This window comes from Haliotis cracherodii, unplaced genomic scaffold (assembly GCF_022045235.1).
Source record: "Haliotis cracherodii isolate W230 unplaced genomic scaffold, xgHalCrac1.p SCAF_3, whole genome shotgun sequence".
Taxonomy (NCBI): domain Eukaryota; kingdom Metazoa; phylum Mollusca; class Gastropoda; order Lepetellida; family Haliotidae; genus Haliotis; species Haliotis cracherodii.
Window position 1 is genome coordinate 51,404,427 of NW_027266286.1, and position 26,998 is coordinate 51,431,424.

A 26,998-nucleotide genomic window follows, 5' to 3' on the forward strand; every position below is an offset into this window, starting at 1 on the left:
GCTATTGCGCCGGTGTTTCTCATATTGAGTACCATTTTATTAGAGGTAAACTGACTTATGATCATGTGGTTACAATCCATGTGAGGATCGACAGTCATGTGTTAAACGCGAGCGTTTATATTTAGCAGTGTGTGCATATAAATACTACAGCACGATTTTTTCTTTAAGTTCGTGCTGGTTATCTAATGAATACAGAGGTGTCAATCAATATTTGTGTTTGATAACATGTTAATTGTCTATACAATAGTATGCAACATAATGTCAATTTCGTGATCAAAACTCCATATATATATATAGCATTATTAACAATTTGACACAGCATATTTTTCTAAGCGAAAAAATTGGATAGGCCTTGATCATGTAGGATCGAGCAAGATGTTCTGGCATGAAAGTTGTTGGCACCATATTTATGAGCAACCATAGAAAGATAAGCTAATAATAAAAGAATAAACAATACCAAACTATAATATTGTAATCATTATATTGGAGAAACATTGTAGTTTTTCTTTGGCAAAAAAGTCAAAGTGATTGGAAATAATCAATAATAACACACAGTCAGCAATATATGTAAGATTCAAGGCATCATGTAAACCAAAATACACTTTCCACTTTCTGTTATAAGTACAAACCTTATTATTATTTTTTGCTGACAGATATTCCAAATAAATAGCATCTTTTAATACTTGTTTAAAAACGTCCATTTAGGTTTCCCTTTTTTAAAACTAGAAATAAAAATGTGTCTCTTAGCTACCATAATAATATGATTATTTGCAGATTTTGCACTTATTTCACCAAAACATACATTAGATCTTGTGAAAAGTATATGAAAATTTCCAACAGAATTAAAAAAAAGACTCCAAGTTCTGCCAGAATTCGAACACATATTCACAGTCATAAAATACATGCATTAAGTTTTCTTTCTCTATCTTGCAAAATTCACATAAATCATCATCAACAAGTTTCATTTTATACAGTTCTTTTTTGTATATATCATTCTGTGCAGGAATCTAAATTGAAAATCTGTCAATGTAACATCTCTAATGTCTTTTCTAAAAGAGACAAAACATTTAGCCCATTCTAAGCATTCACCAAATTCAATCTCCCAATTCTTACATATTTTGGGTTGTGAGTCAGAAAAAATAAGTTTATCTTAAAAATGTCTTGAACCTTTTTTACAAATAAAATAAGTCCTGATAACATGGAAGAATATACATATCAAAGTATAAATCCACATCAAATTGTTTTTTAATTGCTGTTTTCCATGTTTGAGGAATAATTGAAATAAGTTGAACATAATGCAATATCTTTCTTTTATGATTTCAAATGGAGTAAATCTATTTCCCTGACATATATGTTTTAGGGACCAAATACCCTTATTATACCAATCTTTTATGAACATTTTTGTGGAATTTAAGTAGTGGTTTCACCATAACGGTTGATTCATAATGTTTTCAATAAGAGAAAAGTCTAATTCATATTTTCTAAAATATTCACACCAAACTTTAAAAACATCATTCCAATAAGGGTTAGAAGCTTTTGTGTAGATAAAAGCATTTGAACCTAATCTGAGTAAATCTTTTACTGGAATGTCATATTGCTGATATTTCTGTTGTTTAATATATTTACTTAAAAAGAGATTTTTAGAGATTTCACAAAATATCAGGCATTCTTTGTCCCCCATTTTTATATTCTCTCTTAATATTTTCTCTTTTTATTTTATCTGTTTTTCCGTTCCAAAGAAAATAAAAAAAATATTTTATCTAATTTCTTAAAAAAAGCATCTGGCGGATTTGGGAGTGCAGTGAATATGTGAACCAGCTGTGGTAAAGCAAGTGTTTTAATAACTGTAATTTTCCCAGTTAATGTTAAATGCCTTTATCTCCAGTTTGCTAAAAGTTTAGTGATATTTTCTAATCTTTTACGAGTATTGATTACCCATAAATCCTTTAATTCCGGGTTAAGTAATAATACCTAAAACTTCAAATTTTGTATGACACAGGAAGAACTATTGTTTATAAGCATATTTACCCAATCAACAATATAGGATCCAAAACCAATTTTTTTAAGTACGTCTATTATGAATGATTTGGAAATTGTATCAAAGGCTTTCTCAAAATCTATAAGAAGAAGAAGACCTGTTTTATTTTGTTCTTTTAGATGGAATATGATATCATATAATAATCTTATATTTTCTGCAATGCATCTTCCTGGTATAAAGCCAGTTTGATTTTCATCAATTAGACAAGGGAGAGTTTTCTTTATTCTATTTGCAATACATGCACTCATTATTTTGTATAATATACTAGCCACATAAAGAAACTGTGCACGGAGAAAATATAGATATAAGGGCACACCGTCCACATATGAAATAAAGGTTTGAACACAGCAATTATTGGAGACATTCAAACGCTCATGCACGTGCCTTGCAATATGACGTCATTGATGGGGGCCTATGGACCTGCAATGTGTTACTGCACGTGCATACTGTGCAGCTGTACACAGCATGTGCAACTCAAAATTCGCTGTCACTTTGGAAAGCATGATCTGTGGTCATTCAAAAACTCAAAACTTCTCAGGCGCAGACACAAGCAAATCATGCCAAGATTGACAACTGCACAGCGTCATGAAGCCGTTGGAATGATCCGAGCGGGAATGAGGCAACAACAGGTTGCAACACATTTCCAATGCCATCGTAACACGATATCGGCATTGGTGAGGCGTTATCAGAACACAAATGACGTTGCCGACCACCCACGTTCAGGACGTCCCCGAGTAACGACGCCAAGACAGGACAGATGGATTCGAGTTACACATCTCCGACACAGGTTCCAAACGGCAGTAACGACGTCCCAGACAATTCCTGGACTGCGCCGTATCCATCCCAACACTGTCAGGAATCGTTTACATCAGTACGGGATTCGACCACGACGCCCTGCCATACGCCCCATCCCGACACACCGTCATCGCGTCAACCGTCTAAGATGGTGTCGAAATCATGTTCGCCAACCTCGAATATGGTGGAGAAATGTTGTCTTTACAGATTAATTGAGGTTCAACATTTCCCACAGTGACGGGCGCCAACGTGTCTACCGGCGTTTGGCAGAACGTTATGCACGCAACTGTATTGTGGAGAGGAGTCGTTTTGGAGGTGGTTCTGTGATGATTTGGGGTGGGATAACAGCACGGCACCGAACCCCTTTGGTGGTTGTTCAGGGCAATCTCACCGGTGTTGGCTACAGAGATCAGATTCTGAGGCCTGTGGTCATTCCTTTCCTGCAACGTCATGGCCCGGGATTGACATTTCAACAGGACAACGCTCTTCCTCACACAGCTAGGGTCGCAATGGATCTCCTTCACCATAACAATGTCATGTTACTGCAATGGCCTGCAAATTCTCCAGATCTCTCCCCAATAGAGCATGTGTGGGATGAAATGGAGCGCCGTCTGCGTCGTCTTCCACATCCTCCAGATAACGTCTGTGACTTGGCACAGGATTTGAGGAGGATATGGCAGGCCATTCCCCAGGCCTTCCGTGCCCATTTGGTGGATTCCATGCGTCGCCGATGCACTGCTGTGATTCACGCACAGGGTGGTCATACCCGTTATTGACTTTGTGACTTTGTCGTTTGACCCCCTACTCCATTTTGATCGTCTGACGTCATCGTAACAGATGTTGTTCAGGTCCCATTGACATTTTCTTATGGTCCGATCATTCAGCTGCTACAGCGTCTGCATCATTTTGTGTTGTGCTGTGTTGTATTTCAATCCAGAATACATTTTCTCCGTGCACAGTTTCTTTATGTGGCTAGTAGACATTAAGGAGAGTTATAGGTCGCCAGTTTTTAAGTAAAGTTCTATCCTTTTTTTACCTTTGGGAATACAGGTGATGATACCTCTGTTAACTGTTATTGTTAATTTCTTATTACTAAAAGATTCATTAATGTATCTGAAAATCCAAGGGCATAATTCCTTCTATAAAAAAAATTAAAAATTCTATGCTGAAACCATCAAGACCTGGACTCTTGTTATTTTTCATATCCATGACAACTCTATTAATTTCCTCTTGAGTGATTTCTTGTTCCATACTATCTCTTAAATTCAAGTTAAGTTTAGGAGTTTTGATATCTTTTAATAAATTATCCATGTTATCGTTTTCGAAATTTGGATTAGTATATAAATTTTGATAGAAATGATTTGTTGCTCTAGTATGTGGTTTCCATCTGCAATCATATTACCTGAATCATCTACTAGTTTATGTAACATTTCTTTTCTCTAAATGGCAAAAATAACTGGTTGGTTTCTCTCCTTCATCATACCATCTTAATCTGCTTCTAATTTCTTGAGCTCTTACTTCTTCCTCTTTTATTTGTTCCAGTTCTAATTTAAGCTTGGAAAGTTGGGCGAATTTATTTTCGTTAACATGTTGAAAATCATTTCTTATTTGATCTTCTACCTCATCTATATCTTTTTCAAGTGATTGTATTTTATTTATTTTTTCTCTTCAAGTAAGATGATATTGAAATTGAATTTCCTCTAACTTTCATCAAGACGGTTTCGAATACAATTGTTGCTGGGTAATTTAATTTTAAAAGCTTTACAGGAACATTATCCTGGTCATCACAGGCATATTCAAGTTTAACTTCTTCAAGTGATTTTTTAACCATATCACAAAATTCCTTATTATATAACAAACATGAATTAAATTTCCAATAACCCTTCCCTTTTTCTTTGTTTACAGATGTGGATGAGGTTAACGAGATGGCTGAGTGATCCGATTTGTAGCCTGCTGATATATTTGCATCTAGTGTAATATTACTTACATATTCTAGTATTAAAAAGAAGTGAAGTCTACCTTGTTGTCGCGGGTTGTTTTTCCACCAGGTATATTTATTAAAAGAAGGGTTCAGTTCTCTCCAGATATCATGAAGATTATATCTCTCCATATTTTCTATAATAAGATTTCGCGCTTTAGGGTTGTTGATATGTTTATATATTTCAAGATCTATGTTTGGATCTATTATCAAATTCCAATCACCACATGTAAACCAAGGGTTCAAATTCTAGCATATCTGTAAATAATTGTTTATACAAATTTGGATCATCATTATTAGGGCCATAAATATTAGCAATTACCATATCAATTCCATCAATATTTAGTGAAACAATTATGAAATTTCCATTTTTATCCTTTTTATATGAATGTATATCGATTTCACAGTTATTGTTAAAAAGAATGGCTACCCCTCTAGCATTAGATCTTAAAGGAGCTATATTACTTTGTGGGTCCTATTCATTTCTCACAATTGTTTCATTTTCCTCAGAGATATGAATATCTTAAAGGCAGATTATGTCCAATTTAATTTTACGATACATATTCATTACTTCTTTGTGTTAATTTTTATTTGATAGCCCTCTACAGTTAGCAGATATTATTTTAATTTTATTAGTCATTGTCAAATTTTAAAAGTATGATTGTCAATATAAACATAACCACTCTAGGAAATTGCAAGCCACTGAAACCTTTTTTTAGTTTTTTAAAAGAACATAAATTGAGAAAAACATAAAAACAAATACATGTTCCTCCATTCATCAGTCTTATCCTCCTATTGGATCTGATACCTAAAATCCACCTATGAGTATCTAGATATTTAAATCATAAAGGAAATGCCAAATCAAATTTACTGAGGCTTTGGAAAATATAGGTATTATGAATTAGCATATATCTTCCGGCTAATCATGCTAATTATTAGATGAAATCTACGTCAACTAACCTATTGTATACTTAATCGTTAAATTAAAAAGTCTAAATAAAGATTGAGATGCTAGAATGAAAAGGCTTGTTTTTGCTGTGTAAGGATTAACACACATATGCAGCTATCTTCGTTAATTTATTAAATCGCGATAGTTCGTGATTCAATTTTGAGTAGCGAATACTAAGGACTAAGTAATTTGATTTCCATATTTGTACACAGATGATGTAGTTTGTATAGATAACTATAGTTGGCTTGGTGAATAATGGACTTGTACCATACACCAGAAAATTAAAAGATTTTGACACCGAAGGAATATTATGCAATAGAATTGACAGAAATCTGAAGCAGACCTATGGATATGTGTTTGTTATCTTCCCCAAATTAGTTCCAGGTGGATAATTGACACTGAACATTTATTTATGGATCTTCAAAACCAGTTCTGAACTAGTTCCAAATAGAGGTATTACCTCCAAGATAAGGACATTTACAGGACATAATAGAAGGTATTGACGATGTAAAACTCAGAGAAATAAAAGATAATGTTGTAAATCGTGATGGGGAAACCTTGGTGGATTTTCTATCGGAAAAGCGACTTGTGTGTGGTGAATGGAAGTGTTGGGAAACATGATTACACTTATCCTGTCAAGGAAAGTCTGTAGTGGAATATGTATGTACACCATATGAACAACTCCAGTATGTGTACCGAATAAGTGATCTGACAATTTCTGGTAACTGTCCCCACCTATTGTTCCACCAGACCACTCTGTTTTGATTTTGGATCTTCACATGGACATAACGCCACGTGACATAAAAAGTGAAAGAAGAGCCGTAAAATCTCAAGACCATAAATCACCACAAGATTGTACTTTTATCAAATATGATGTGAGAAATATTCCTGAAGATTTCCTCAACAACAAACAGTTAGATCATGTACTAAAATGGATACAAGAAACAGATGAATCAATTGTGCAACAAGAACTATTGGATAAAAAATGGTCTGATAAATACAGTGAGAGTAGATATGAAAGACAAAACTTTATTAGAAAACGTCTAAATTAGAGACAACTGTCAGAAATTTAAACAATTCAGTGTAAAAGCTTATTGGTGCGAAGAATTGCAAAACTCCTGGAACAATGTATGCGAAAATGAAAAGACACAGATCAAGGAGTAGAGCAGTCAGGCCCCGAAGAAATCTCGTCTAGCGGAATTTCGTCAAGACAGAGAAAGTCTTTTGACAAGCTGCACAGACAGCATAAAATAATATTCCAAAAACAGAAACAAGAAACTTGGTGATTCACTTTCTAGTCCTACTGTATTTTTGAAAGATATTGGCAAGATAGGAATACAGAACGAAAGAAAAATATTTATCCCCAGATAACAGACCACAATACTGTTATGGATAGATGGATTTCAGGAGATGAGCTCCAGTGATCAGTGGTGTCATTTAACAAGAATAAAGTAATAATTAAAACGTGATAATAGGTTCACAGGTGTATTATGAACAGCTAATTGTATTAATAGATGACAATAAGAGGGATCAAATAAGCCAAATCTGCACTGACAAAGATCTCTGATTAATTAAATCAGAGCAAATACACAAGCGGCCCAGCTAAGCACCTGTATTAAAGTAATAAAATGGGAGTAGTTAAAACAACACTTTAACAAGATACTGAACAGATGCTTAGACAGCCCATTAAGTCCACTGCGAGTTAATTAACTCAACACTGACAGCAGCTTGAACAGGTTTGTTTAACGTCGCAATCTGTAAATAATCAAGTCTGGACCAAACAATCCATTTAATGACATCATGAACATCGATCCACGCAATTGGGATACGATAAGATGCATCAACCAAGTCAGCGAGCCTTGACCACCCGATCCCCTTAGTCGCCTTTTACCGCAAGAATCGGTTGCTGAAGACCTTTTCTACCCCGGATCATTTCTTTAGAGATAGGTTGCATTACAAACAAACATTTCCACTGCCATTTCCTCACGTTTTGGTGTTTATGTAAAATAATCCTGTCATTTGCATCCCTTTTAAACCCTATGGAAACAGTTGAGGCGTGGTCTTTTAATTTCTATTACTTTCAAACCTGTATAAAACTGATAAATAAAATTCCTTTATTCCGTTATGTTTCATTATGTAATGGCTTACAATAGAAACATGTTTCACAATGTGTCTCAGTGGGGTAGCCCTGGTCCGCTGCGGCTACGAATATCAGTGAGGTGGTACAAAAGAACCGGCATTAGTACAAACGGACATGGACACAAACATTCACGTTGCTATATACGTACAAAAGCCTTGAAAACGACCCTTAACCCCCATCCACTCACAACCTTCCAGTCACCCCTCGTATATTAAACCAAAGATATCTTATCTGTTGTATTCTCAAACTGTCATTTTAAAAATATTTGCTTTCACCCTCTCCACCTGAAGCTTGGTATGGAGTTGAGAAACACAACATAATGTGGATGGTCTTACGGTTATTATTTGGTTCTCTCAGTTCATACAACAAACATACACTTTTCATGATGTGATATATGCCCCGTGTTGTAAGAGGATATTACATCACATGGATTATATATATGCAAGTGTAAATTGATGTACAGAATTCTCCTTAATTAAATTTGGTTAGTGACACAAACGTTTTAATGTTCAAGAACACATATGTGTGCATGCGTACGTGCTTTGGTGTGTGTGTGTGGACTATTTTATTTGTTGGTTTGTTTCACCATGCAATGCACTTATTTTTATAGGTCTCTAAATTCCCAAGGCCGAAAATAGAAATTACAATTTGTTACTGATTTAGATATTAAGCTTAGGATTTTTCCTCTGAAAAGATATCCTTCAAAGTCGTTCATATAATTATATATTTTCGGTTTGGTTCGTTCCATTCCATACACATATATATATTTTCCAGATATTATGATCTCATTGATTCAGGGTTATTATGAATAGATCCAAACCAGATTAAGTGCTTTGTAAATTTAATATGTTCTGTCATATACATGTATGTGTTCAGAAACGTGTTGATGTCAATCCATAGCTTGTGTTTCTTTACATTCCGAATAAACATGACAACAACTCTCATTCGTTTCTTTACAAAATCTACATAAACTATTGTCAACCATGTTCAATGTAAACAAGTCTTATTTCTGAATCAGTAAAGAGGAGTGTTTTCCAAGAAACATCACAGACAAAGACAAATTGCCATTTTGGCCATAAAGTAGGAATGTTTTCTTCAACAAAAATGTATCATTTAAGGTGATATTATGTAGATTTGTGAAACTGGCATTATCAATAGTTTCTTCTATCATTTTTGTCTATTGAATAACAAGTGCCTGTAATAGAGTTTAATGTCACATTATATTTTACGTTCTTCAAAGGGCAAAGGTATTTAATTGTATAGATGACGTTGTTTTGAAACAATTTGCAACGTATTCAGAACTTTAGCTGTTTAATGTCTTGCATGGGCCAGTTCCTCAAAATTTCATTTTGAAAATTTTGTTCAAACCAGGAATTGACAAATATCATGCCTGTGGCTTTCGTGTGCGTGATCTTACATAAAGCTTCGTTAAATGGCGTTGGCTGTGGCATCGAATGGGATCTGTTCAGTCGTTTCGTACTGTTGGAAAGATAAAAAAAATCACGAAATACATACATTAGAGATGATGTTTTGTGGATATCAAGATCATTAAATGGGTCAAGTGTACAGAGACAAGAGTATAAAGAATAAATTGTCAGTTCTAATCCTGCTTTCTGTGATTTTTGGTCAATGCATCAACTTATATATACTTCACATTTTTTCTCTCTTTTCTACTGAACATATATCTAAATTAAAGGTGATTTGGTTTTCTACTCGTATATACCTGTTCTGGTTGTATATTGCAGCGAAACACCTTCAAAACCTTATTGGGCAGACATGGGAACAGTTCATCTGGAATAGATCGGCTGTACTGGCTAGATACAGGAGCTTCGGGAACAAACCATCCTGAAAAACAATACGTCGACACAACTTTACCGACGCATCCTGTCAATGGCACATAGACGTCGAAACTTCAAACTTGTCGTAATCTTACTGTATAATGGGAGGCAAAGTGTGGTGAAGGTTAGGGGAAATGGGGTTCAAGATTATTAAACATATGTTGGTATGTCGCGACCGGAGATCAAACCACCAACATTCGTGGCGGAAGCTCTATCCACTAGACCACGAAGGCGGTCTCCAAGAGCAATGAACAGCACAAAACCACCTGATTTACATCTTTAAAATGATGACAATCTCAAAACAGATTAAAATTAAACGTTAAGTCCGAGGGTTGCGGAAGTATGTTTTCGACTTTTGTAGACAAGTGTCGATGTATTTCATATCAAAAGACACGAGAGCGCCTTTAAATTGATATTCAACATCATTCTGAAATATTATTTAGGATAAGAATGTTTCCAATTTGAAATTAAAGTAAATATTTGAGACCACCATCACGGCACTGGGTTTTGTCGATGTGCACCATGTTCATGCGACTGAAACGTTTGCATTTTTGTCATATGTGCAGAAGCTTTGTGAAATCATTACGTATAAACATATTTGTCTCAAGTTTTGGGCGAGATGTCACTGGACATTGTTTTGACATAATCCATGAGTGAGTGTGATGGGTTTAACGCCGCTTTGAACAGTATTCCAGTTTATCACGTCTTGTCAGCTTAATGTAGGAGGAAAGTCCGATATGAGGCAGGTCTCTGACGTTTACCACTTTGGTGAAAGCCACGAGTATGCTGACAAACCAAGAAACAAAATCGGGGAGAGCGGGGATAAGAACCAATGATCGTAGGTTGTTGCGTTGCTTTTGAGTGTTGTCGTAAAAAGATCAAATTAAAGGAAATACCTTTCTCTTGAACAGAATGAAAATTGTTAAGAAATGTCGCCAATCTGTATCCAGGAACGAAGTTTCTTCATGACGTCACAATGAAAGCGTTTTGTCTTACACAAACTCATATTCTCCTTATCTATAGCGTTAAATTTACATAGTGACATTGTTGGAAATCATTTACAGTAATTTGATTGAAGTAACAGATAGTTTAAAGTAGAATACCTAGGTTTCCATTTGTAGATTTATTTCGCAAAATGGATACCGCTTGGCCAAACTGTGTGTACAATGCAAATGAGGACACGTTACGGATGTACGGAAAATCCCGTTTGTGAATACATGAAGTTGGCAGTACACCATTGACAATATATGTACCAGGCATACATACGTGATGCAAGACTCGCAGTAATACCGACGACGACAGTGACAAACATTCCCGTGGCGCAGTAGTTGATGTATGACAAATCATAAATTGATAAGTAGCCCCTGAAAATAGACGAAGTCAAATATCTGACGGCCACACCCTGAAAGGAGTCCCGTGTTTTATCGGTACACCATGCTATTGATAACACGAGCATTTATAGAAACCGAGCATGTAGTTCAAAATATCCGTTGTTATCATTTAAGAAACATAACTCATAATAGCAGGCTTTCTAGTACGAAAACCTAAGACCACATACGTTGCTTGTACTTCTTCAGCAGCATGGCCATCGCCGTTGGTGAAGTTGTCAGCAATGTGTAGACCTGTATTGTTGTGTCCAGTTACGTTCCAGTTGCATCCGTTGACGAACCTCCTTGACACAGGCGTTGATACACCGTTAAGGTACGCACCAATACTAATCCATAACATGAATGTAAAGGAAGTGATATATCCAACAGCAGCGCCCTAAAATAAAACGGAACATTCCAAGAAAAGAAAAATTTCAAAAATCAATTATAATACCCTTTATAACAAACAACCAATTAATTGTGCTTTCGTTTCTGTTAAGTAGATGCCCACAAACTGAATATCTTATTAATATTTCCTCAAATAAGGTTGACTTTCGTATTATCATATGTATATGATATGACTCAATTATGTTTATATGATACGATATGGGTTTTTTCTACACCAAATGATAATATATGATGGCTTACCAACGAAACATATATTTGATTTTTTTATTCACATTTCCTTATCGTATTTATTATGAGGAACACACCGTTTCGGAGTATATGCTTACTCCGTCATCAGGTGAATGACTTCTAGGATGCAGAGTACTTGTGATGTCAACTAACTAGACCAAAAATCCACAATTTCCACCATCAAGAACCAAACCCATGCCATCATGAGGGAAACTACCAATGTCTTTGCCACCTAAAACAACTGGCGTCAAAGGAAATGACAAGAAGCCATTGAGAACAATAGATACCGGCCAGCCTTGAACCGTGACCAGGGAACTCCTTTACCTTGTGTTTGGGACTTAATTTGTGCCACCTTCTATCTGTCGCAGTATCCCCCTTTCTCGGCTATTTAATCCACTTTGTCCATTGGTAATTACCAATCAGTGCTAATTATCCTGCTTCCATGTGTCTATTGCTCATTTAACTCCTGGCTTCCATTAGTCCATTGCTAATAATCAATCAGCGCTAATTAACTGCTGGCTTTCCCTGTTAATGTTTCCACCGTTGTGGTCGTATTACGTTTGCTGCTTTTACACGTACACATATGCTCTCTGCATTCCAGTAGTCATTCACCTGATGACGGAGTAAGCATATACTTCCGGATGTTGTATTCCTCACAATAATAAGGCTGATATTTATAAATTCTCGCTCTCATTAACAATCTGTTGATCGGGTTGTCCTCTGTTGATATGCGGTTTTTTATTTACATTAACTGTATGGTTCTCACGATACACAAGTACATTTCCGTGTATGGAAAACTAGTTGCAAAGAGAAACACAATGTATCAATTGTTGTCCGTCAATCTTACAAAGATGAGGCGACTATTAAGATCATATTCATTGTAATGTACATTGTTCAGAAACGTAAATGAACATTATGTTTTCCATTTCATGGTAATTATGCATATCGATACAATGGAGAGTGTATTGTGGCATTAAGCTATCTATCCATATTTCAAGGTGTCATCTGTCAATCTATCTTTACAATTGAGAATCATCTGTTTACATGTTACACGTCAGACATATACTTACAACAGAATTTGCGCAGGGGCAGAACATCCCAAGGACAAAAAGGCCAAACAGTGGACCGTCTATGACATTTATGACTGAATAGCACATCTGAAGAATATATATATATACTCCACATTTTGAATTGAGACATACAATTTAGGGAATAACTTCACATGTTTCGCAGAAATCCATATTTATTTTTTGATATTTTGACAACATTGTTATTTTTGCAAATTACGATTAAAAAGTAAAGTACAATTATTTACAGAGAATTGATATTTGCATGCTGTATAAATTGTTTGTCTTTTATTAATTTAGTTTTCTCAGTAGTTATATGTATGTTCTCCTACCTGGAGAATGTTTCCCAAAAATGAAACTACGTAGGACAAAGCCAGGCACAACACTCCAAACAGTATAACTGCAATAAATCGTAACACATCAATTGTTTGTTGTAGGTTCATTGAGAAAGTTGACCAGTATTTTGGTTAATCTGCGAAAAATTCGAGGTAATACAGTATTAGGCGTAGGCGTTGTGTGGAACCAAAGAACGGGGACATTATGCTCACAGGCCAAGAATCATATTCCCGAAGTCATGGAGACAATGAATCCTGCAGGTCTGAACGACCCACGCACAGGCCAAGAATCATACCCCCGAAGTCTGAGATACCCACACTGTCTTTCCAGAGTGCTACTTGTGTGTCTTCAACATTATAATCACATGCCAAGAATCATACCTCGAAATCTGAGAGACCTACACTGTCTTTCAAGAGTGCTACTTGTGTGTATTCACCATAATACTCACAGGCCAAGAATCATATCCCCGAAGTCTGAACGACCCACATTAACGTTCCAGAGTGCTACTTGTGTGTATTCAACATTATACTAACAGCCCAAGAATCATACCCCCGAGGTCTGAGAGACCCAGACTGGCTTCCTGGAGTGCTACTTGTTTGTATTCAACATTATACTCACAGGCCAATAATCATACCCCCGAGGTCTGAGAGACCAAGACTGGCTTCCTGGAGTGCTACTTGTTTGTATTCAACATTATACTCACAGGCCAAGAATCATACCCCGAAATCTGAGAGACCTACACTCTCTTTCAAGAGTGCTACTTGTGTGTATTCACCATAATACTCACAGGCCAAGAATCATATCCCCGAATCTGAACGACCCACATTAACGTCCCAGAGTGCTACTTGTGTGTATTCAACATTATACTCACAGGCCAAGAATCATACCCCCGAGGTCTGAGAGACCCAGACTGGCTTCCTGGAGTGCTACTTGTTTGTATTCAACATTATACTCACAGGCCAATAATCATACCCCCGAGGTCTGAGAGACCAAGACTGGCTTCCTGGAGTGCTACTTGTTTGTATTCAACATTATACTCACAGGCCAAGAATCATACCTCGAAATCTGAGAGACCTACACTCTCTTTCAAGAGTGCTACTTGTGTGTATTCACCATAATACTCACAGGCCAAGAATCATATCCCCGAATCTGAACGACCCACATTAACGTCCCAGAGTGCTACTTGTGTGTATTCAACATTATACTCACAGGCCAAGAATCATACCCCCGAGGTCTGGGAGACCCAGACTGGCTTCCTGGAGTGCTACTTGTGTGTATTCAGCATTATACTCACAGGCCAAGAATCATAGCCCCGAGGTCTGAGAGACCCAGACTGGCTTCCTGGAGTGCTACTTGTGTGTATTCAACATTATACTCACAGGCCAAGAATCATACCCCCGAGGTCTGAGAGACCCAGACTGGCTTCCTGGAGTGCTACTTGTGTGTATTCAACATTATACTCACAGGCCAAGAATCATACCCCCGAGGTCTGAGAGACCAAGACTGGCTTCCTGGAGTGCTACTTGTTTGTATTCAACATCATACTCACAGGCCAAGAATCATACCTCGAAATCTGAGAGACCTACACTCTCTTTCAAGAGTGCTACTTGTGTGTATTCACCATAATACTCACAGGCCAAGAATCATATCCCCGAATCTGAACGACCCACATTAACGTCCCAGAGTGCTACTTGTGTGTATTCAACATTATACTCACAGGCCAAGAATCATACCCCCGAGGTCTGGGAGACCCAGACTGGCTTCCTGGAGTGCTACTTGTGTGTATTCAGCATTATACTCACAGGTCAAGAATCATAGCCCCGAGGTCTGAGAGACCCAGACTGGCTTCCTGGAGTGCTACTTGTGTGTATTCAACATTATACTCACAGGCCAAGAATCATACCCCCGAGGTCTGAGAGACCCAGACTGGCTTCCTGGAGTGCTACTTGTGTGTATTCAACATTATACTCACCAAGACATTTGGAGACGACTGTGGCCCGGAAGTCGGTGAAGGTGGTGCAGCAGTAGGGCCGGATGTAGTCCTCCAGCATGACCGCAGCAAGGGCGTTTAGACCCGACGACAGCGTACTGTGGAGTATGGGGAACTCTACTTAAGATAGCTGCCACAGATTTGCCCCAATTCTAAAGGATATTATATATGAACAGGACATTTAAAAATAACATTTATAGAAACAAATCATTATAAGTCATCAAATGATTTGAAAATGGAAAATCAATGGTGAAAACTAAGAGTAATAATGTGGGATTTGATTCTGGCACGTAACTTTGCACAGCGAATTTCGTCGCTTCAGTTGATTGGGCCACCTGAGCCCTCTGTCATAATTGGCACTTTACACTACTTCAGCCTGAACAGCTGAACGTTAATTCATTATCGTTGCCTTCTCCCAGTGACAGTACCTCAAGCTCCCGCTGAAGATACATGCCACAATAATGCCGGGTAGAGCAGGCGTGGTTGCGAATATGTCCATCGCAAACAGTGGAAGCAGCTGAAAATGAAAATGCAAAAACATTTGCATTGTACAAAGGATAATTACAGAATACCACGATTTAAGTGTCTTATTATCATATATACAACATTTAAGTGGTGAAGAAAAGAGTTATCAATATTTGATGACGTCTGTAGATTTTGCTTATAAATATCAACAACTGATACACTCCGGGGTCTCACTAACCACTGTGAGGAAACTGAATGAGGCAGCTCGGTGTTCTCGTCCTTTATACTTTATATTTGCTTTAGCTATTTTGTGAGTTTGGATTTTGGTTAACGCCGCACTCAGCAGTATTCCAACAACATGACGGCGGGCTGTAAATTATCGGCGATCCTCTGACAGACAGCATGAACACTGATCCACGCAATTCTAACATGGAATCAACCATGTCACCTATGTCAGCCTGACCACCTGATCATTATAGTCCCCCTAGGTTGTTGGGAACATTAGACGTGCCCGGAACCCCTTCGCATTTATCATTCACGGAATCAATGTTAGAATAGGTCTGAAGTACCATCCAGGGAATCAAGGTACGAATACATGTATGCCTTACTTACCATCCAGGCATTTAAAGCAAGAATAGGTCTCAAGTAATCTATGCTTGCCGCGAGAGGACGTTAAATGTACGTTTAATGAAACACTTCCCAAATAAACAACACTATATTTTAGCTCAAACCAAGTACCGGTGACATCACAGTATTGACAACACTTCTATCAGCTACAAGAAGATATTTATGCATCAACCAATGATTTTTGTTGGATAGCTCACCTCATCAGAACCAGATACGAGGTCATTGAACTGCAATGGGTCACAGTCCTTGTAGAATGCATGTATGAGCACCCCTATCAGTATGCACAAAGTCACAATGACGACAATGCCTACAGAACTCAACCATAAGGCCCTGTAATACAAAGAGTACTTGAACATGTTAAAACACATCGTTTATGGGACGTTATTCAGCGATTCAAATACTCCCAATACTCCCATTTCTACATGTCATGATTTCATAAAACCCTGTCCCAATGATACATTAAATATTTAAGGCAACCAATAATATTCAGTGCTGTCATGTCTTGTATATACAAAATCCCACCTGTCTGGAAACTCTGCATGATTGAGAACATTTTGTGACGTCTATATATCTATACAGGGTATAACGAATTTGTGGAACCCGAGATTTGTTTATCCTAATTATTAATCTTGAGACATTACCGTCCATATTGACGGCATTTTTGTACATGAATACAAGGATTGGAAACACATTATGTTCGAAAAACAATCTCATGCTTTTATTATGTTGGGCGCTAAAAAAAGAAATCGTACACAGTTCTTCACAGAGTGATATTTTCATATGATTAATGTATGTATTAATGCAATTCATATTAGTTTTTTCACAAAAGTGATGTTTATCGTTAACAATGCAATCAGAAATGTAATTCAGTTTTATTTTGTTGTCAATTGACAATGAAAGAAATAATATAATAAGTGTGAGTCATGGCGTCCATTGCTATCAACTATCAGCGCTAACTAAGTCTTAAGTGTTGGCTTCCATTTGTCCATTGCTTATCACCTATCAGCGCCAATTAACTGTTGGCTTACCTTGTTTAGTTTTTGCCTTTATCTTATTACTTTCGTTATTCTAACAGGTACATGTATATATGTTCTCTGCATCATAGCATTTATTCACCTGATGAAGGAGTAAGCATACACCCCGAAACATTGTGTTCCTTACAGTGAGTGTGTGAGTGAGTTAAGATTTTGAGTCACATCGGAAGTATTTCAGCCATTTCGTGACTACAACAATTTAAGCATACATACGAAGTATGTGTAAATTTACTTAAAAATAACAGCCAGCAAAGGACATTAAAATAAATAGGGATCACAGACATATTTAAAACTAGTATGAAACGATAAAACGATATCACCAAAATATGATAAAAACGAGCTAGAGATCGCCAGCAACCAAATAAGGGACCCTGGAGATTTACGATACTTCTGCTTCCCTTGTGATGGCAAAATCAACACAGTCAAGCAGAACATGCTGGACCGTAATTTTCTCATCACAAGGGATACAAAATTGAGGATCCTCACCTTTCAATAAATATTCATGTGTACATCTGCTCTGGCCAATACCACATTCTCGTACAATGACCTTTTCAAATTCGGACTGACAACCCAAGTAAGTGTAACCGATAGTTGCTTTAATTTGATGTAATTTATTTATACCTACTTGGGTGCCCCACTTCTTTTCCATAAGATCTTTGATGTACCATCTAATCACAAGTTTAAGATCACAGTATGGTATTGGAAGTGGTGTCACAGATTTGTTGACTGTCTTTGCAACAGCATCAGCCATTGTGTTACCTACGATTCCAACATGGCTGTGGTAACCAACAGAAAACGATGCCATATTGACCAGTAGCTAGATCATTATATAGTTCAGCAATTTCGATTAAAACTGAATGTGTACTTGACATTTTGAATGGCTTGAAGACATGAAAGAGTGTCTGAAAATATTCTGAACTGCCTATGCCTAGACTGATTATTATTATATTTAAGAGCTGTCAAAATGGCATTTGATTCTGTCGTGAAAATTGAACTGTCCAATGGTAACCTGGACGATATGGTTCTGGATCCAATGATAGTAGCCGTAGCAACTGCGTCACCAGCTGTAAATATAGATTTGTAGGAATCATATTTATGTCTTAGTTGATTGTATTCCTGTTGATAACTTAGTTGATTAGTTTCAGAATTCTTTAGTGTTGTTAATGTCAACTCTACATCCAGCTTCAGCAGTTGCGACGAGGAGAAATATTTTCAAGGTGTATATTAGCAGCAGAAATGGCAGTTTTTGTCCTTATTCCAAGATGGGGAAATAAGAGAAGAAATATTTTCGTAGTTAAAGAGGATGGAAAACGCAATTTTATGCAGGATAATATTGATTTGAAGATGATTTGGTAATATACTGTAGAGATAATTTCGTACGTCGGAGTGAGTTTTATGTGAGGGTAGTCACTTTGCGTCAAAAGTGTAGACTCTAGATATAGCTATTCATGGTGGACAACATTTGTGCCCTTTAATGACACAAAACAAGTTTCAATGACACAACTAAGTGTTGATTATCAGAAAATCTGGGAATATGAACACAATTAATGACATTAGCTGTACACAACGTAACAAAGGCATCACACTCGATAATGCAAATTCAAATGACAGTTTATCCACAACGGAAAATATTCCAAACGACATGTGATCATGATGGTCCCACAAACACTAATATTTGGTGTGACCACCTCTGGCCAAGGTGCAAGCTCTACAACGCCTCTGCATCCCGATCTGATGTTCAGGGATGTCTTGCCACTTTTGTATCAAGGCGTTCTCAAGGTCACGAAGCATGGCAGGACGTGACACTCTAGCATATACTTCCACACATGATCAATCGGATTCAGATAAGGGGAGAATGCTGGCCTCTGCTTATGTCTGAATCCGTGTTCGCTGTAGACACTCTGTGACAATCCTTGCTCTGTGTGACACTGCACTAACGTCCTGAAACACTGGTCGACCACTGAGAAACGGGATAATGATGTTGTCTCTGTATTTCTGCCACGCCATGGTGCCTTCCACAACAATGAGGTCTGCCTTAGCATTCATTCAGATATTGTCTTGCCCCTTGTAGCCTCATTGTATTCGTATGCTGTGGAGACGCAGTCGACGTCTAAGTGTTGATACCGATACACGTGCACCTGTTGCTTGATGTAAGCTGTCGGATAATAATCTGGCTGTGGGTTGTCTGTTCTAGAGGGCTGTCACACTCAGGAACTGGTGGTACTGTCATGTGGAGGCTTTGGGGCGACCTGATCGAGGATGATCACTCACGGAATTTGTCTGTTGGAACCGAATCCAAAGGTTAGATATACCCTTATGGGATACTCCAAACCGTCTGGCTACATACCGCTGTGATCTGCAATCCTGGAGCAGTGCAATATCTGGATCTGCAATATTGTCGAGCGCAATTTACGGGCATACGCTGCATGCTTTCTCATGGTAAAGTGACTTTCACCAATTTCTCATTCGCTTTGGTTACGTAATGACAGATAGTCACGTGAAATTTCAAAAAGACATCGGTATTTTCAATCTGTGTTCAACATTCTTAGATCCAAGTTCTGAGTTTGAATTTGACGTGTGACGGCAGCTTGTTGTATCCAAAGAATTTACTATTGATGTATTGTCGCAGATTCGGGTTTACTTTCGAATCGTAGGCTTTGTCTAATCAAGGCAGTAAAATGTCCTCTTGAATCTTAACTTTTGACGCGAAGTATATAAACTGTTAATGGGGGATGCTCTGAAGGATGAAAGGCAGAGCCTAAGTCCTTGTTGCTGAATGGAATTCAAAACAAAGAAGTTGACATCCATAAATCCTCTTCCTTATGTGTATGACTTCTAAATGCCTTTCAAAGTCTTGAGAATAAGAATGTTTTTTCATCCCCGCGTGGAACTTTATACTTACGTTTTCGCCTTCCTGAGGGTTGAGCAGGACATGAGTCTCTGAGTCTCTATCTGATTGACCCCGAACTTGGACATCCACGTGATTCCTCCACCCACAACCACAGACCATACCGAATGCCGCACCCCTGGGCTAGGGTTGAAACTAAAATCGGATGAATATCAGTGTGCAGTTAAGACTAATTTTGACACGGCTTTGACACAGTGTTATCTTTAGATGAAAGATAACACTCATATATGTTATCATGTTTGCGAGATCCTCAATCTTCGCTTAGTCTCAGAGCCAATCTACATACCATGAGTAGACTACCGTTCCTTGAGAAGAAAAAGTATATAGTTGTCCAAAATAAGTGGAATTGATGGCGATGCCATCGAATTCTGGTCTTTTAATCATATTTCTGTGACAACAACTTCCTTGCTTTGTTTTGTTCAATCTCATGTTCACACGATCGAGGTAACAATCAATGTAACTACTCAAATGAACTTTGCTCCAATGTAACATATAGTTACTTACCATATGTTAATACCGTAGTTCAGTTATAGCTACTTGTTGGTGTTGACATTAGATGGTGAAAATTTTAAGCAGCGTCGGAGAGAGTTTGAACATTAATTTAATTTAATTGTATATGATATCACAGCAATAACGTTATACTAAGCATGAAACTGTACTTAAAATCGTTTGACCAATTTTGACTTTCAGGAACTACGTGTAATATTCGAGTTAATCCCCAAAGGGTGTTTGCTTACAATGATTCGAAACTATTTGATACAGATTTGAAGCAGTAGTGTACAGTGGAATAATTCCTGATGAGCATCACTATCTTAATTCCTTGTCATCCTTGTATTTACTTATTAACTTCCACACTACCGTCCTATATCGAACTTCTGATTTAACTGGCAAGTGCTGCCAATAATAAAACCGTTTTATTCGTGAAACCTTGTATTCACGTAGTGCAATTGGTGGAATGGTACCTCGTGCAACTTAGGTTTTTTCTTAAATTCGTATCTATGCCTTTTCACAAGACAACATCTTTGTCTTAGATTTAACTCACTCAAAGAACCGCAGGCGCCCCCTCTCCTTCGCAATTTGCCAGGCCCTAGGGAAGCCTCCTACCACCTGGGACCCCTGAACTAGCAGAGACACGAGCCCAAATACTATGATGATTGTCTGTAGACTGTCCGTCCACAAAACTGTCTTCATGCCTCCCTAAAGATACAAGCACTTTTTATAATGCATTATTGGGTAACATAAGGCGATATGGAGGAAATATAACTCATGTGAAACAAACATCATAGAAGATAACTTATTGATATTGTTGCCACGTTACAGGTTTGGGCACATACAGGAAACTTGGGTAATGGGGCTGTCTCCAATACAACGTGTAATTTTATCAAGTTACTACAATCTGCAAATTTGTTTCCACGTATCTATCCATCCACTCATTTATCCAGCGATTAATGTATTACAAATAATCCTACCAGAGCTGTGTAGAAGGTCACTATGATCCCAACAGTGGTGATAGACAGCCATAGGTCCAGCCCAGTCACTGAAACAAGTATAGAATATTTCATTTACATTTAATGAATTGTAAATCAGCTCAGCAAAGTATGGCACATCTGGTATGGCACATCTGGCGACTCTTATTTAATATGTCACAAAATACTGTCACAGTTTGAGGTATATGGCGAAAGAGTAGAAAAGAACACATGTTTGATAGTGGTTTCTTATACAGTAACACCGTGCTCTGTGATCATACCTTTATCACACATCAGACCCTTTGGATACAGAAGACTCGTACAAACTCCTGATTTTTCTTATACTTTTGGGGGCCACGGGTGGCCAAGTCGTCTAAGTCGCCGCGATTCGCTATGCAGAGTTGCGCCCCTTGGGCACGCCGGAAACGTATTATTGTCGGTTCGAATCCCGGTTCGCCCCGATTATGTTCTAGGTTTGTCAGTACCATACCCGTGCTCGTGGGTTTCACCGAAGTGGCAACCGTCTGAGACCTTCGTCACTTGGGGCTTTCCTCCCACATTAAGCTGACACGCCCTGATGTAACTGGAAAACTGTTGAAACCCAACTCACTCACTTATACTTTTGACTTAAATATTCCCACAAAATATGTTAATGATATCGCCTTGAACACGACCTTGATGTTTTAACATTGCCACAAGGACCACATGTGCGCAGGTTTATTTCAGCTTCAAATCCCTTACAAGAACTTAACGAAAGGCAAATGTGTTTCGTAAAATGTCACCCCGCCTTTCTACTGTTATGACAAATTGGTCATCACATGCCATACATGCTACATATCACAATAACATAGCCGTGCATGTAACCGACTTTACACAATGTTTTGTTTGTTTGTTTGCTGTTTAACGCTGCACTCAGCAATATTCCAGCTATGTGACGGCGGTCTGTAAATAATCGAGTCTGGACCAGACAATCCAGTGATTGATAACATGAGCATCGATCCACGCCATTGGGATCGATGACATGGATCAACCAAGTCAGCGAGCCTGACCACCCGATCCCGTTAGACGCCTTTTACAACAAGCATAGTCGCCTTTTACGACAAGCATAGTCGCCTTTTACGACAAGCATAGTCGCCTTTTACGACAAGCATGGGTTGCTGAAGACCTGTTCTACCCCGGGTCTTCACAGGCCTTACACAATGTACTCACACAGGCAAGGGTACCTATTGTGACCGATAAACAGCCTTCAAAGAGGCCTCAAGTGAATGTCACTTCAGAAAGTTCAAAGCCTCCCCACCGGGATATGTACACAGTTTCATACATCTTGAGATATCGTTTCAACAGTACTATCTACATCAATTTGATCTTAAACATTACACATTGATTTACACATTAAATACAAGAGGACCAATGGCTGTAAGATCAACCGATCAACCAAATATGATAACCCTCTGGTTTTATTTAATTAAACATGAAATGCATTTTATGACAAGTTTCAAATATCATAGTATTCACATTAAAATTACTAAAACAAATGGAATAACACTTTATATCTTTTGTTTAAAACTGGAGTATATTACCTGAATAAAGCACCAGTGAAGGTGCAAACAGGACAAACGCCATGTACACAAGCTGAAAATAAATTCGTTTGCAATATACCCAATCACTGAAGAGAAAATGATGTTTCAAGGTCTGGTCAGAAATATCAAAGCCAGATGACGGCAGCATGAATAGCATCGAGTAGCTAGTGTGTCTGTCGGATAAGAAGGTACTTGGTAGCATAAACAGTGATCTAAGCAATCGATGTATGAAAAATTAAGCTGAAAATTCTCAATTGGGATTGCGCTCAACATATTGCCATCGATCAGTTCCATACATCATTCAATGTATTTTTCAGCCTCAAATCCACATTCAACCATACAACACTTCCAAAATCCTCACTTCAACGTCAGTTGAACTTTCTAACCGATCAAACACTGTTGAGGGTTCTAAATTCTCAACGGCTCAGCGAAGCATTCACAGCAGAATATTTAATTTATGTATATCAAGAACAAATTATAACGGCAAGTTCCGAATGTAGACAATTACGGTCGCACTAATGTATGGTTGTGGATGTTTTATTCACCCTGTCGCCCTTGAGGCCCCGACACACGAAAGATGAGTACCATCGAAGGAGTATATGTGTTCTATATCGGTTTTTTAGTTTGCAAATCGAAGTTTCCGAATCATGTGTTGCACAAAGTGATAAATGTCCATGATCTGTGTTTGCGTTTACTATTGAACGCCCCGTATAGCACAATGCACATACTCGGACGTAATTACAGACCATAATAAATAGTAAACTAATCTTTAACGAACTGAAGCTAATATTCACTTCGTCCATGTACATAAACATAACTCCAATAACTGTTTTACCACTTGTACAGTCCAGCTTAGGGATGCCACTATCCGTACTCGCTTCCCAAATCTCAGTTCGAGGTACTGCAATTGGAAATAGACATGGTTTACCTCGAAAAACGACACTGCTTCAATATGTGAACATGGCATAACGGGCCAACCAATTGATCATACCCAATTTCTCCATGTTTTACTTCTAGTACATAGTGTTAATCTGGATGTATCTGTGTCATGTATATAACCTCAGAATTTAGTGTTAATATGAGCCGCATGTATGTACCCATGTGACCCAAAAGCTTTTACCATGTGGCTTCCCCGCCGCCCCTGACAAAGTTTAAAGACAATGTGCCTTATGTTCTAGGAGAAAACTTCTCAGAAGATTTGTCACAATTTCATTGATTACATATATTTTATCTTTTCTTTGTGATGGCATTAACAAATATGAATCAAGTCGCACTTATGTTTTTAGCTATTTCTGAGTGAGTGAGTGAGTTTGGTTTAACGCCACTTTTAACAGTATTCCAGTTATATCGCGGCGTGACAGCTTAATGTGGGAGGAAAGCCCCAAGTGATGCGGGTCTGAGACGTTTACCACTTCGGTGAAACCCACAAGCACGGGTATGGTGCTGACAAACCTAGAAACATAATCGGGGCGCACTGGGATTCGAACCCACAATCATAGGTTTCTGCACAGCAAATCGCGGCGCCTAAGACGACTGGGCCACCCGTGCCCCCAGCTATTTCTGAGGAAAAGGTCCCAAGGCAACAGAATACCAAAGATTTATTGTCGTTCCGGGGAGATAATATCACAGACGAGAAAATCCGTTTTGTAACAAATACTTTACATAATTATTTCCAGTTGTTTATAGAATTCGTTGGCATAGACAGGTTTTTATATGTTTGTTAGATCCTATTAAGTAACAATAACCAAGGGATAATCTACTGTATCCTGAACCGCAAAAGAAATGTCACCCTAAGTAACATTGCATGGAAAGTTGTCATTTAAATATCTGATTAATTATAATTTTTGTCAAAGTTTCTCAAATTTAACATAACCTCGTCCGCAAAAATGAAATTTGATGATAACAAAACAAAGCAGATGACAATAAAACCGATCGCCCAAACGCATCACGGCAACGGTAACCCGATGCACGTGAGTTCCGTGAAAATTGAAAAGCACATGCGTTCCGCCATTTCTTGCCCTATAAAAATCACCCAGATCGGATAACATTCATTCGTTATTGAATTGCTACCACATGCCAAGATTGACAAGAAATCAGCGACACCTTACCCTTGGACGATTGCAAGCTGGACAAACCGCCCGGCAAGTAGCCAATGCCTTTCAAGTCAACGTAAGGACCATATACAATGCTCCAGCAACGGTACCAGACCACTAACACTACATGATGACCGGCAACATGGCACCAGCTTTGGCGCCACCAGCAGTCCTCTTCTCAGACAAGAGCCGTTACTGTATCTCAACAGCAGATGCGAAGCGAGAGTCTGGCGACGCTGTTGGGAAAGTTATTCGGATGCTTGTGTTGTTGAGAGAAACTCGTGGGGTGGTCCGAGTATCAAGGTGTGGGGTGGAATTGGTCATGCACAGAGAGTCGGCCCTGTGGTCCTCCAGGGAGAGGCAATGGTGTAACAGTAGCTCGGTACATTGATCAAGTCTTGAGCCCACATGCCATACCTCATTTGGCACGTCGCCGCAACCGCGAGTTTCAGGATGATAACGCCCGTGCCCGCACTGCGAGAGCAACAAGAGACTTCCTTCAGCAGAACCATGCAGTGGTCTGCCCTCAGTCCCGATTTAAATCCCACTGAGAACCTGTGGGACGAGATTCAAAGACGGCTGAATGACGTCCGACCAAGGCCCACAACTGCAGCTGAACTGCGTCAGTCGTTCCTCAGGGTGTAGGCTCAAGTGCCTATGGCCTTCATCAACAGTCTCATCCATGCCATGTATCGACGTTGCACGGCAGTCATTAATTCACATGGCGCACACACACGATTCTGACTTGTGATGCCATTTTCTCAGAGACTAGTGTTGTGTTTCACTTTAAAAACATTTGACGCTTTAATTTCAACCTTGATGATCAGTTTTGTTAAGTTTCATCTTTTTAATATGTCTCAAAGTATGTTTACAGTGATTGGACAAATAAGGTTCCTCATATGTCATATATCTATTGCGGTTCAGTATAGTATTTCCTTGAACCCAGAGGCATTCTGTAGAATATCCCTCGGACAATTTAAATGTGTCCCTGAAACTGGTTATTCCGACAAGACACTTGAATAGGAAGACGCAACGTACCTCATAGACGCTGGTTACCCCGAGCTTGTATAGACAAGGTAGAAAGATATGTGCCGCTCCAGCCACTGCAATTACCAAGCTGGGGGCAAGCCACCAGAACATCGTGTCGTAGTTGTAGACTTCGGCAGGCATCCCAAGCAACGTCAACGCTGACAAAAAGGACACCGTCGCCGACAAAGCTACAGGGATAGTGCCCATCTGACGGTTTCCAACCAGAAACTCTGACGGGCTGTTTGTCTTCCTGTCCTTGATCGCATGATAGAGGCCAATCCCTGCAGGGATGAGAAGTGTACCTCCAAACACAACATAGTCCTCCCAGTGGAGGGTGTTCTTTGTACCGCTGTTGATGCTGTAGTACTCCGCCATTGCCGTTCTCTGCCAATGGAACAAGAGTGTTCATTTTAATATTAATTCATCCAATTCTGGTCCAATAACAAGCATCATCCCGTTAACGCTACAGCAGCAAAGAACAAACAAATCAACACGAACGTGTTCTAAAATAAGCATTGAAACAAAACATCGAGCACGAAATTGCTACTCATTTCAGAAAGTGTTTGATCCAAACATAAATCTTATAACTCAAAAGTACTCAATAAGGGGGGCCCAAAGTACGTGATCCAGACTACCAGTTGTCGGACTATCATTTTTGCGGA

The 26,998-nt window shown here is 38.5% G+C and overlaps 1 protein-coding gene across 1 annotated transcript; it reads right to left on the bottom strand.

The window, feature by feature from the left end:
* Positions 1–9,328: 9,328 nt before the first annotated feature.
* Positions 9,329–26,711, bottom strand: LOC139475846 (sodium-coupled monocarboxylate transporter 1-like). Its single transcript, XM_071259051.1, has 15 exons — positions 26,346–26,711; positions 24,050–24,115; positions 23,215–23,266; positions 21,638–21,705; positions 21,211–21,365; positions 20,163–20,303; positions 16,424–16,556; positions 15,563–15,651; positions 15,117–15,232; positions 13,141–13,208; positions 12,812–12,898; positions 11,297–11,502; positions 11,005–11,102; positions 9,612–9,745; positions 9,329–9,373 (listed from the first exon to the last, which is right to left on the bottom strand). The coding sequence occupies exons 1-15, from the start codon at positions 26,709–26,711 to the stop codon at positions 9,329–9,331; spliced, it is 1,824 nt and encodes a 607-aa protein (XP_071115152.1).
* Positions 26,712–26,998: the final 287 nt, after the last annotated feature.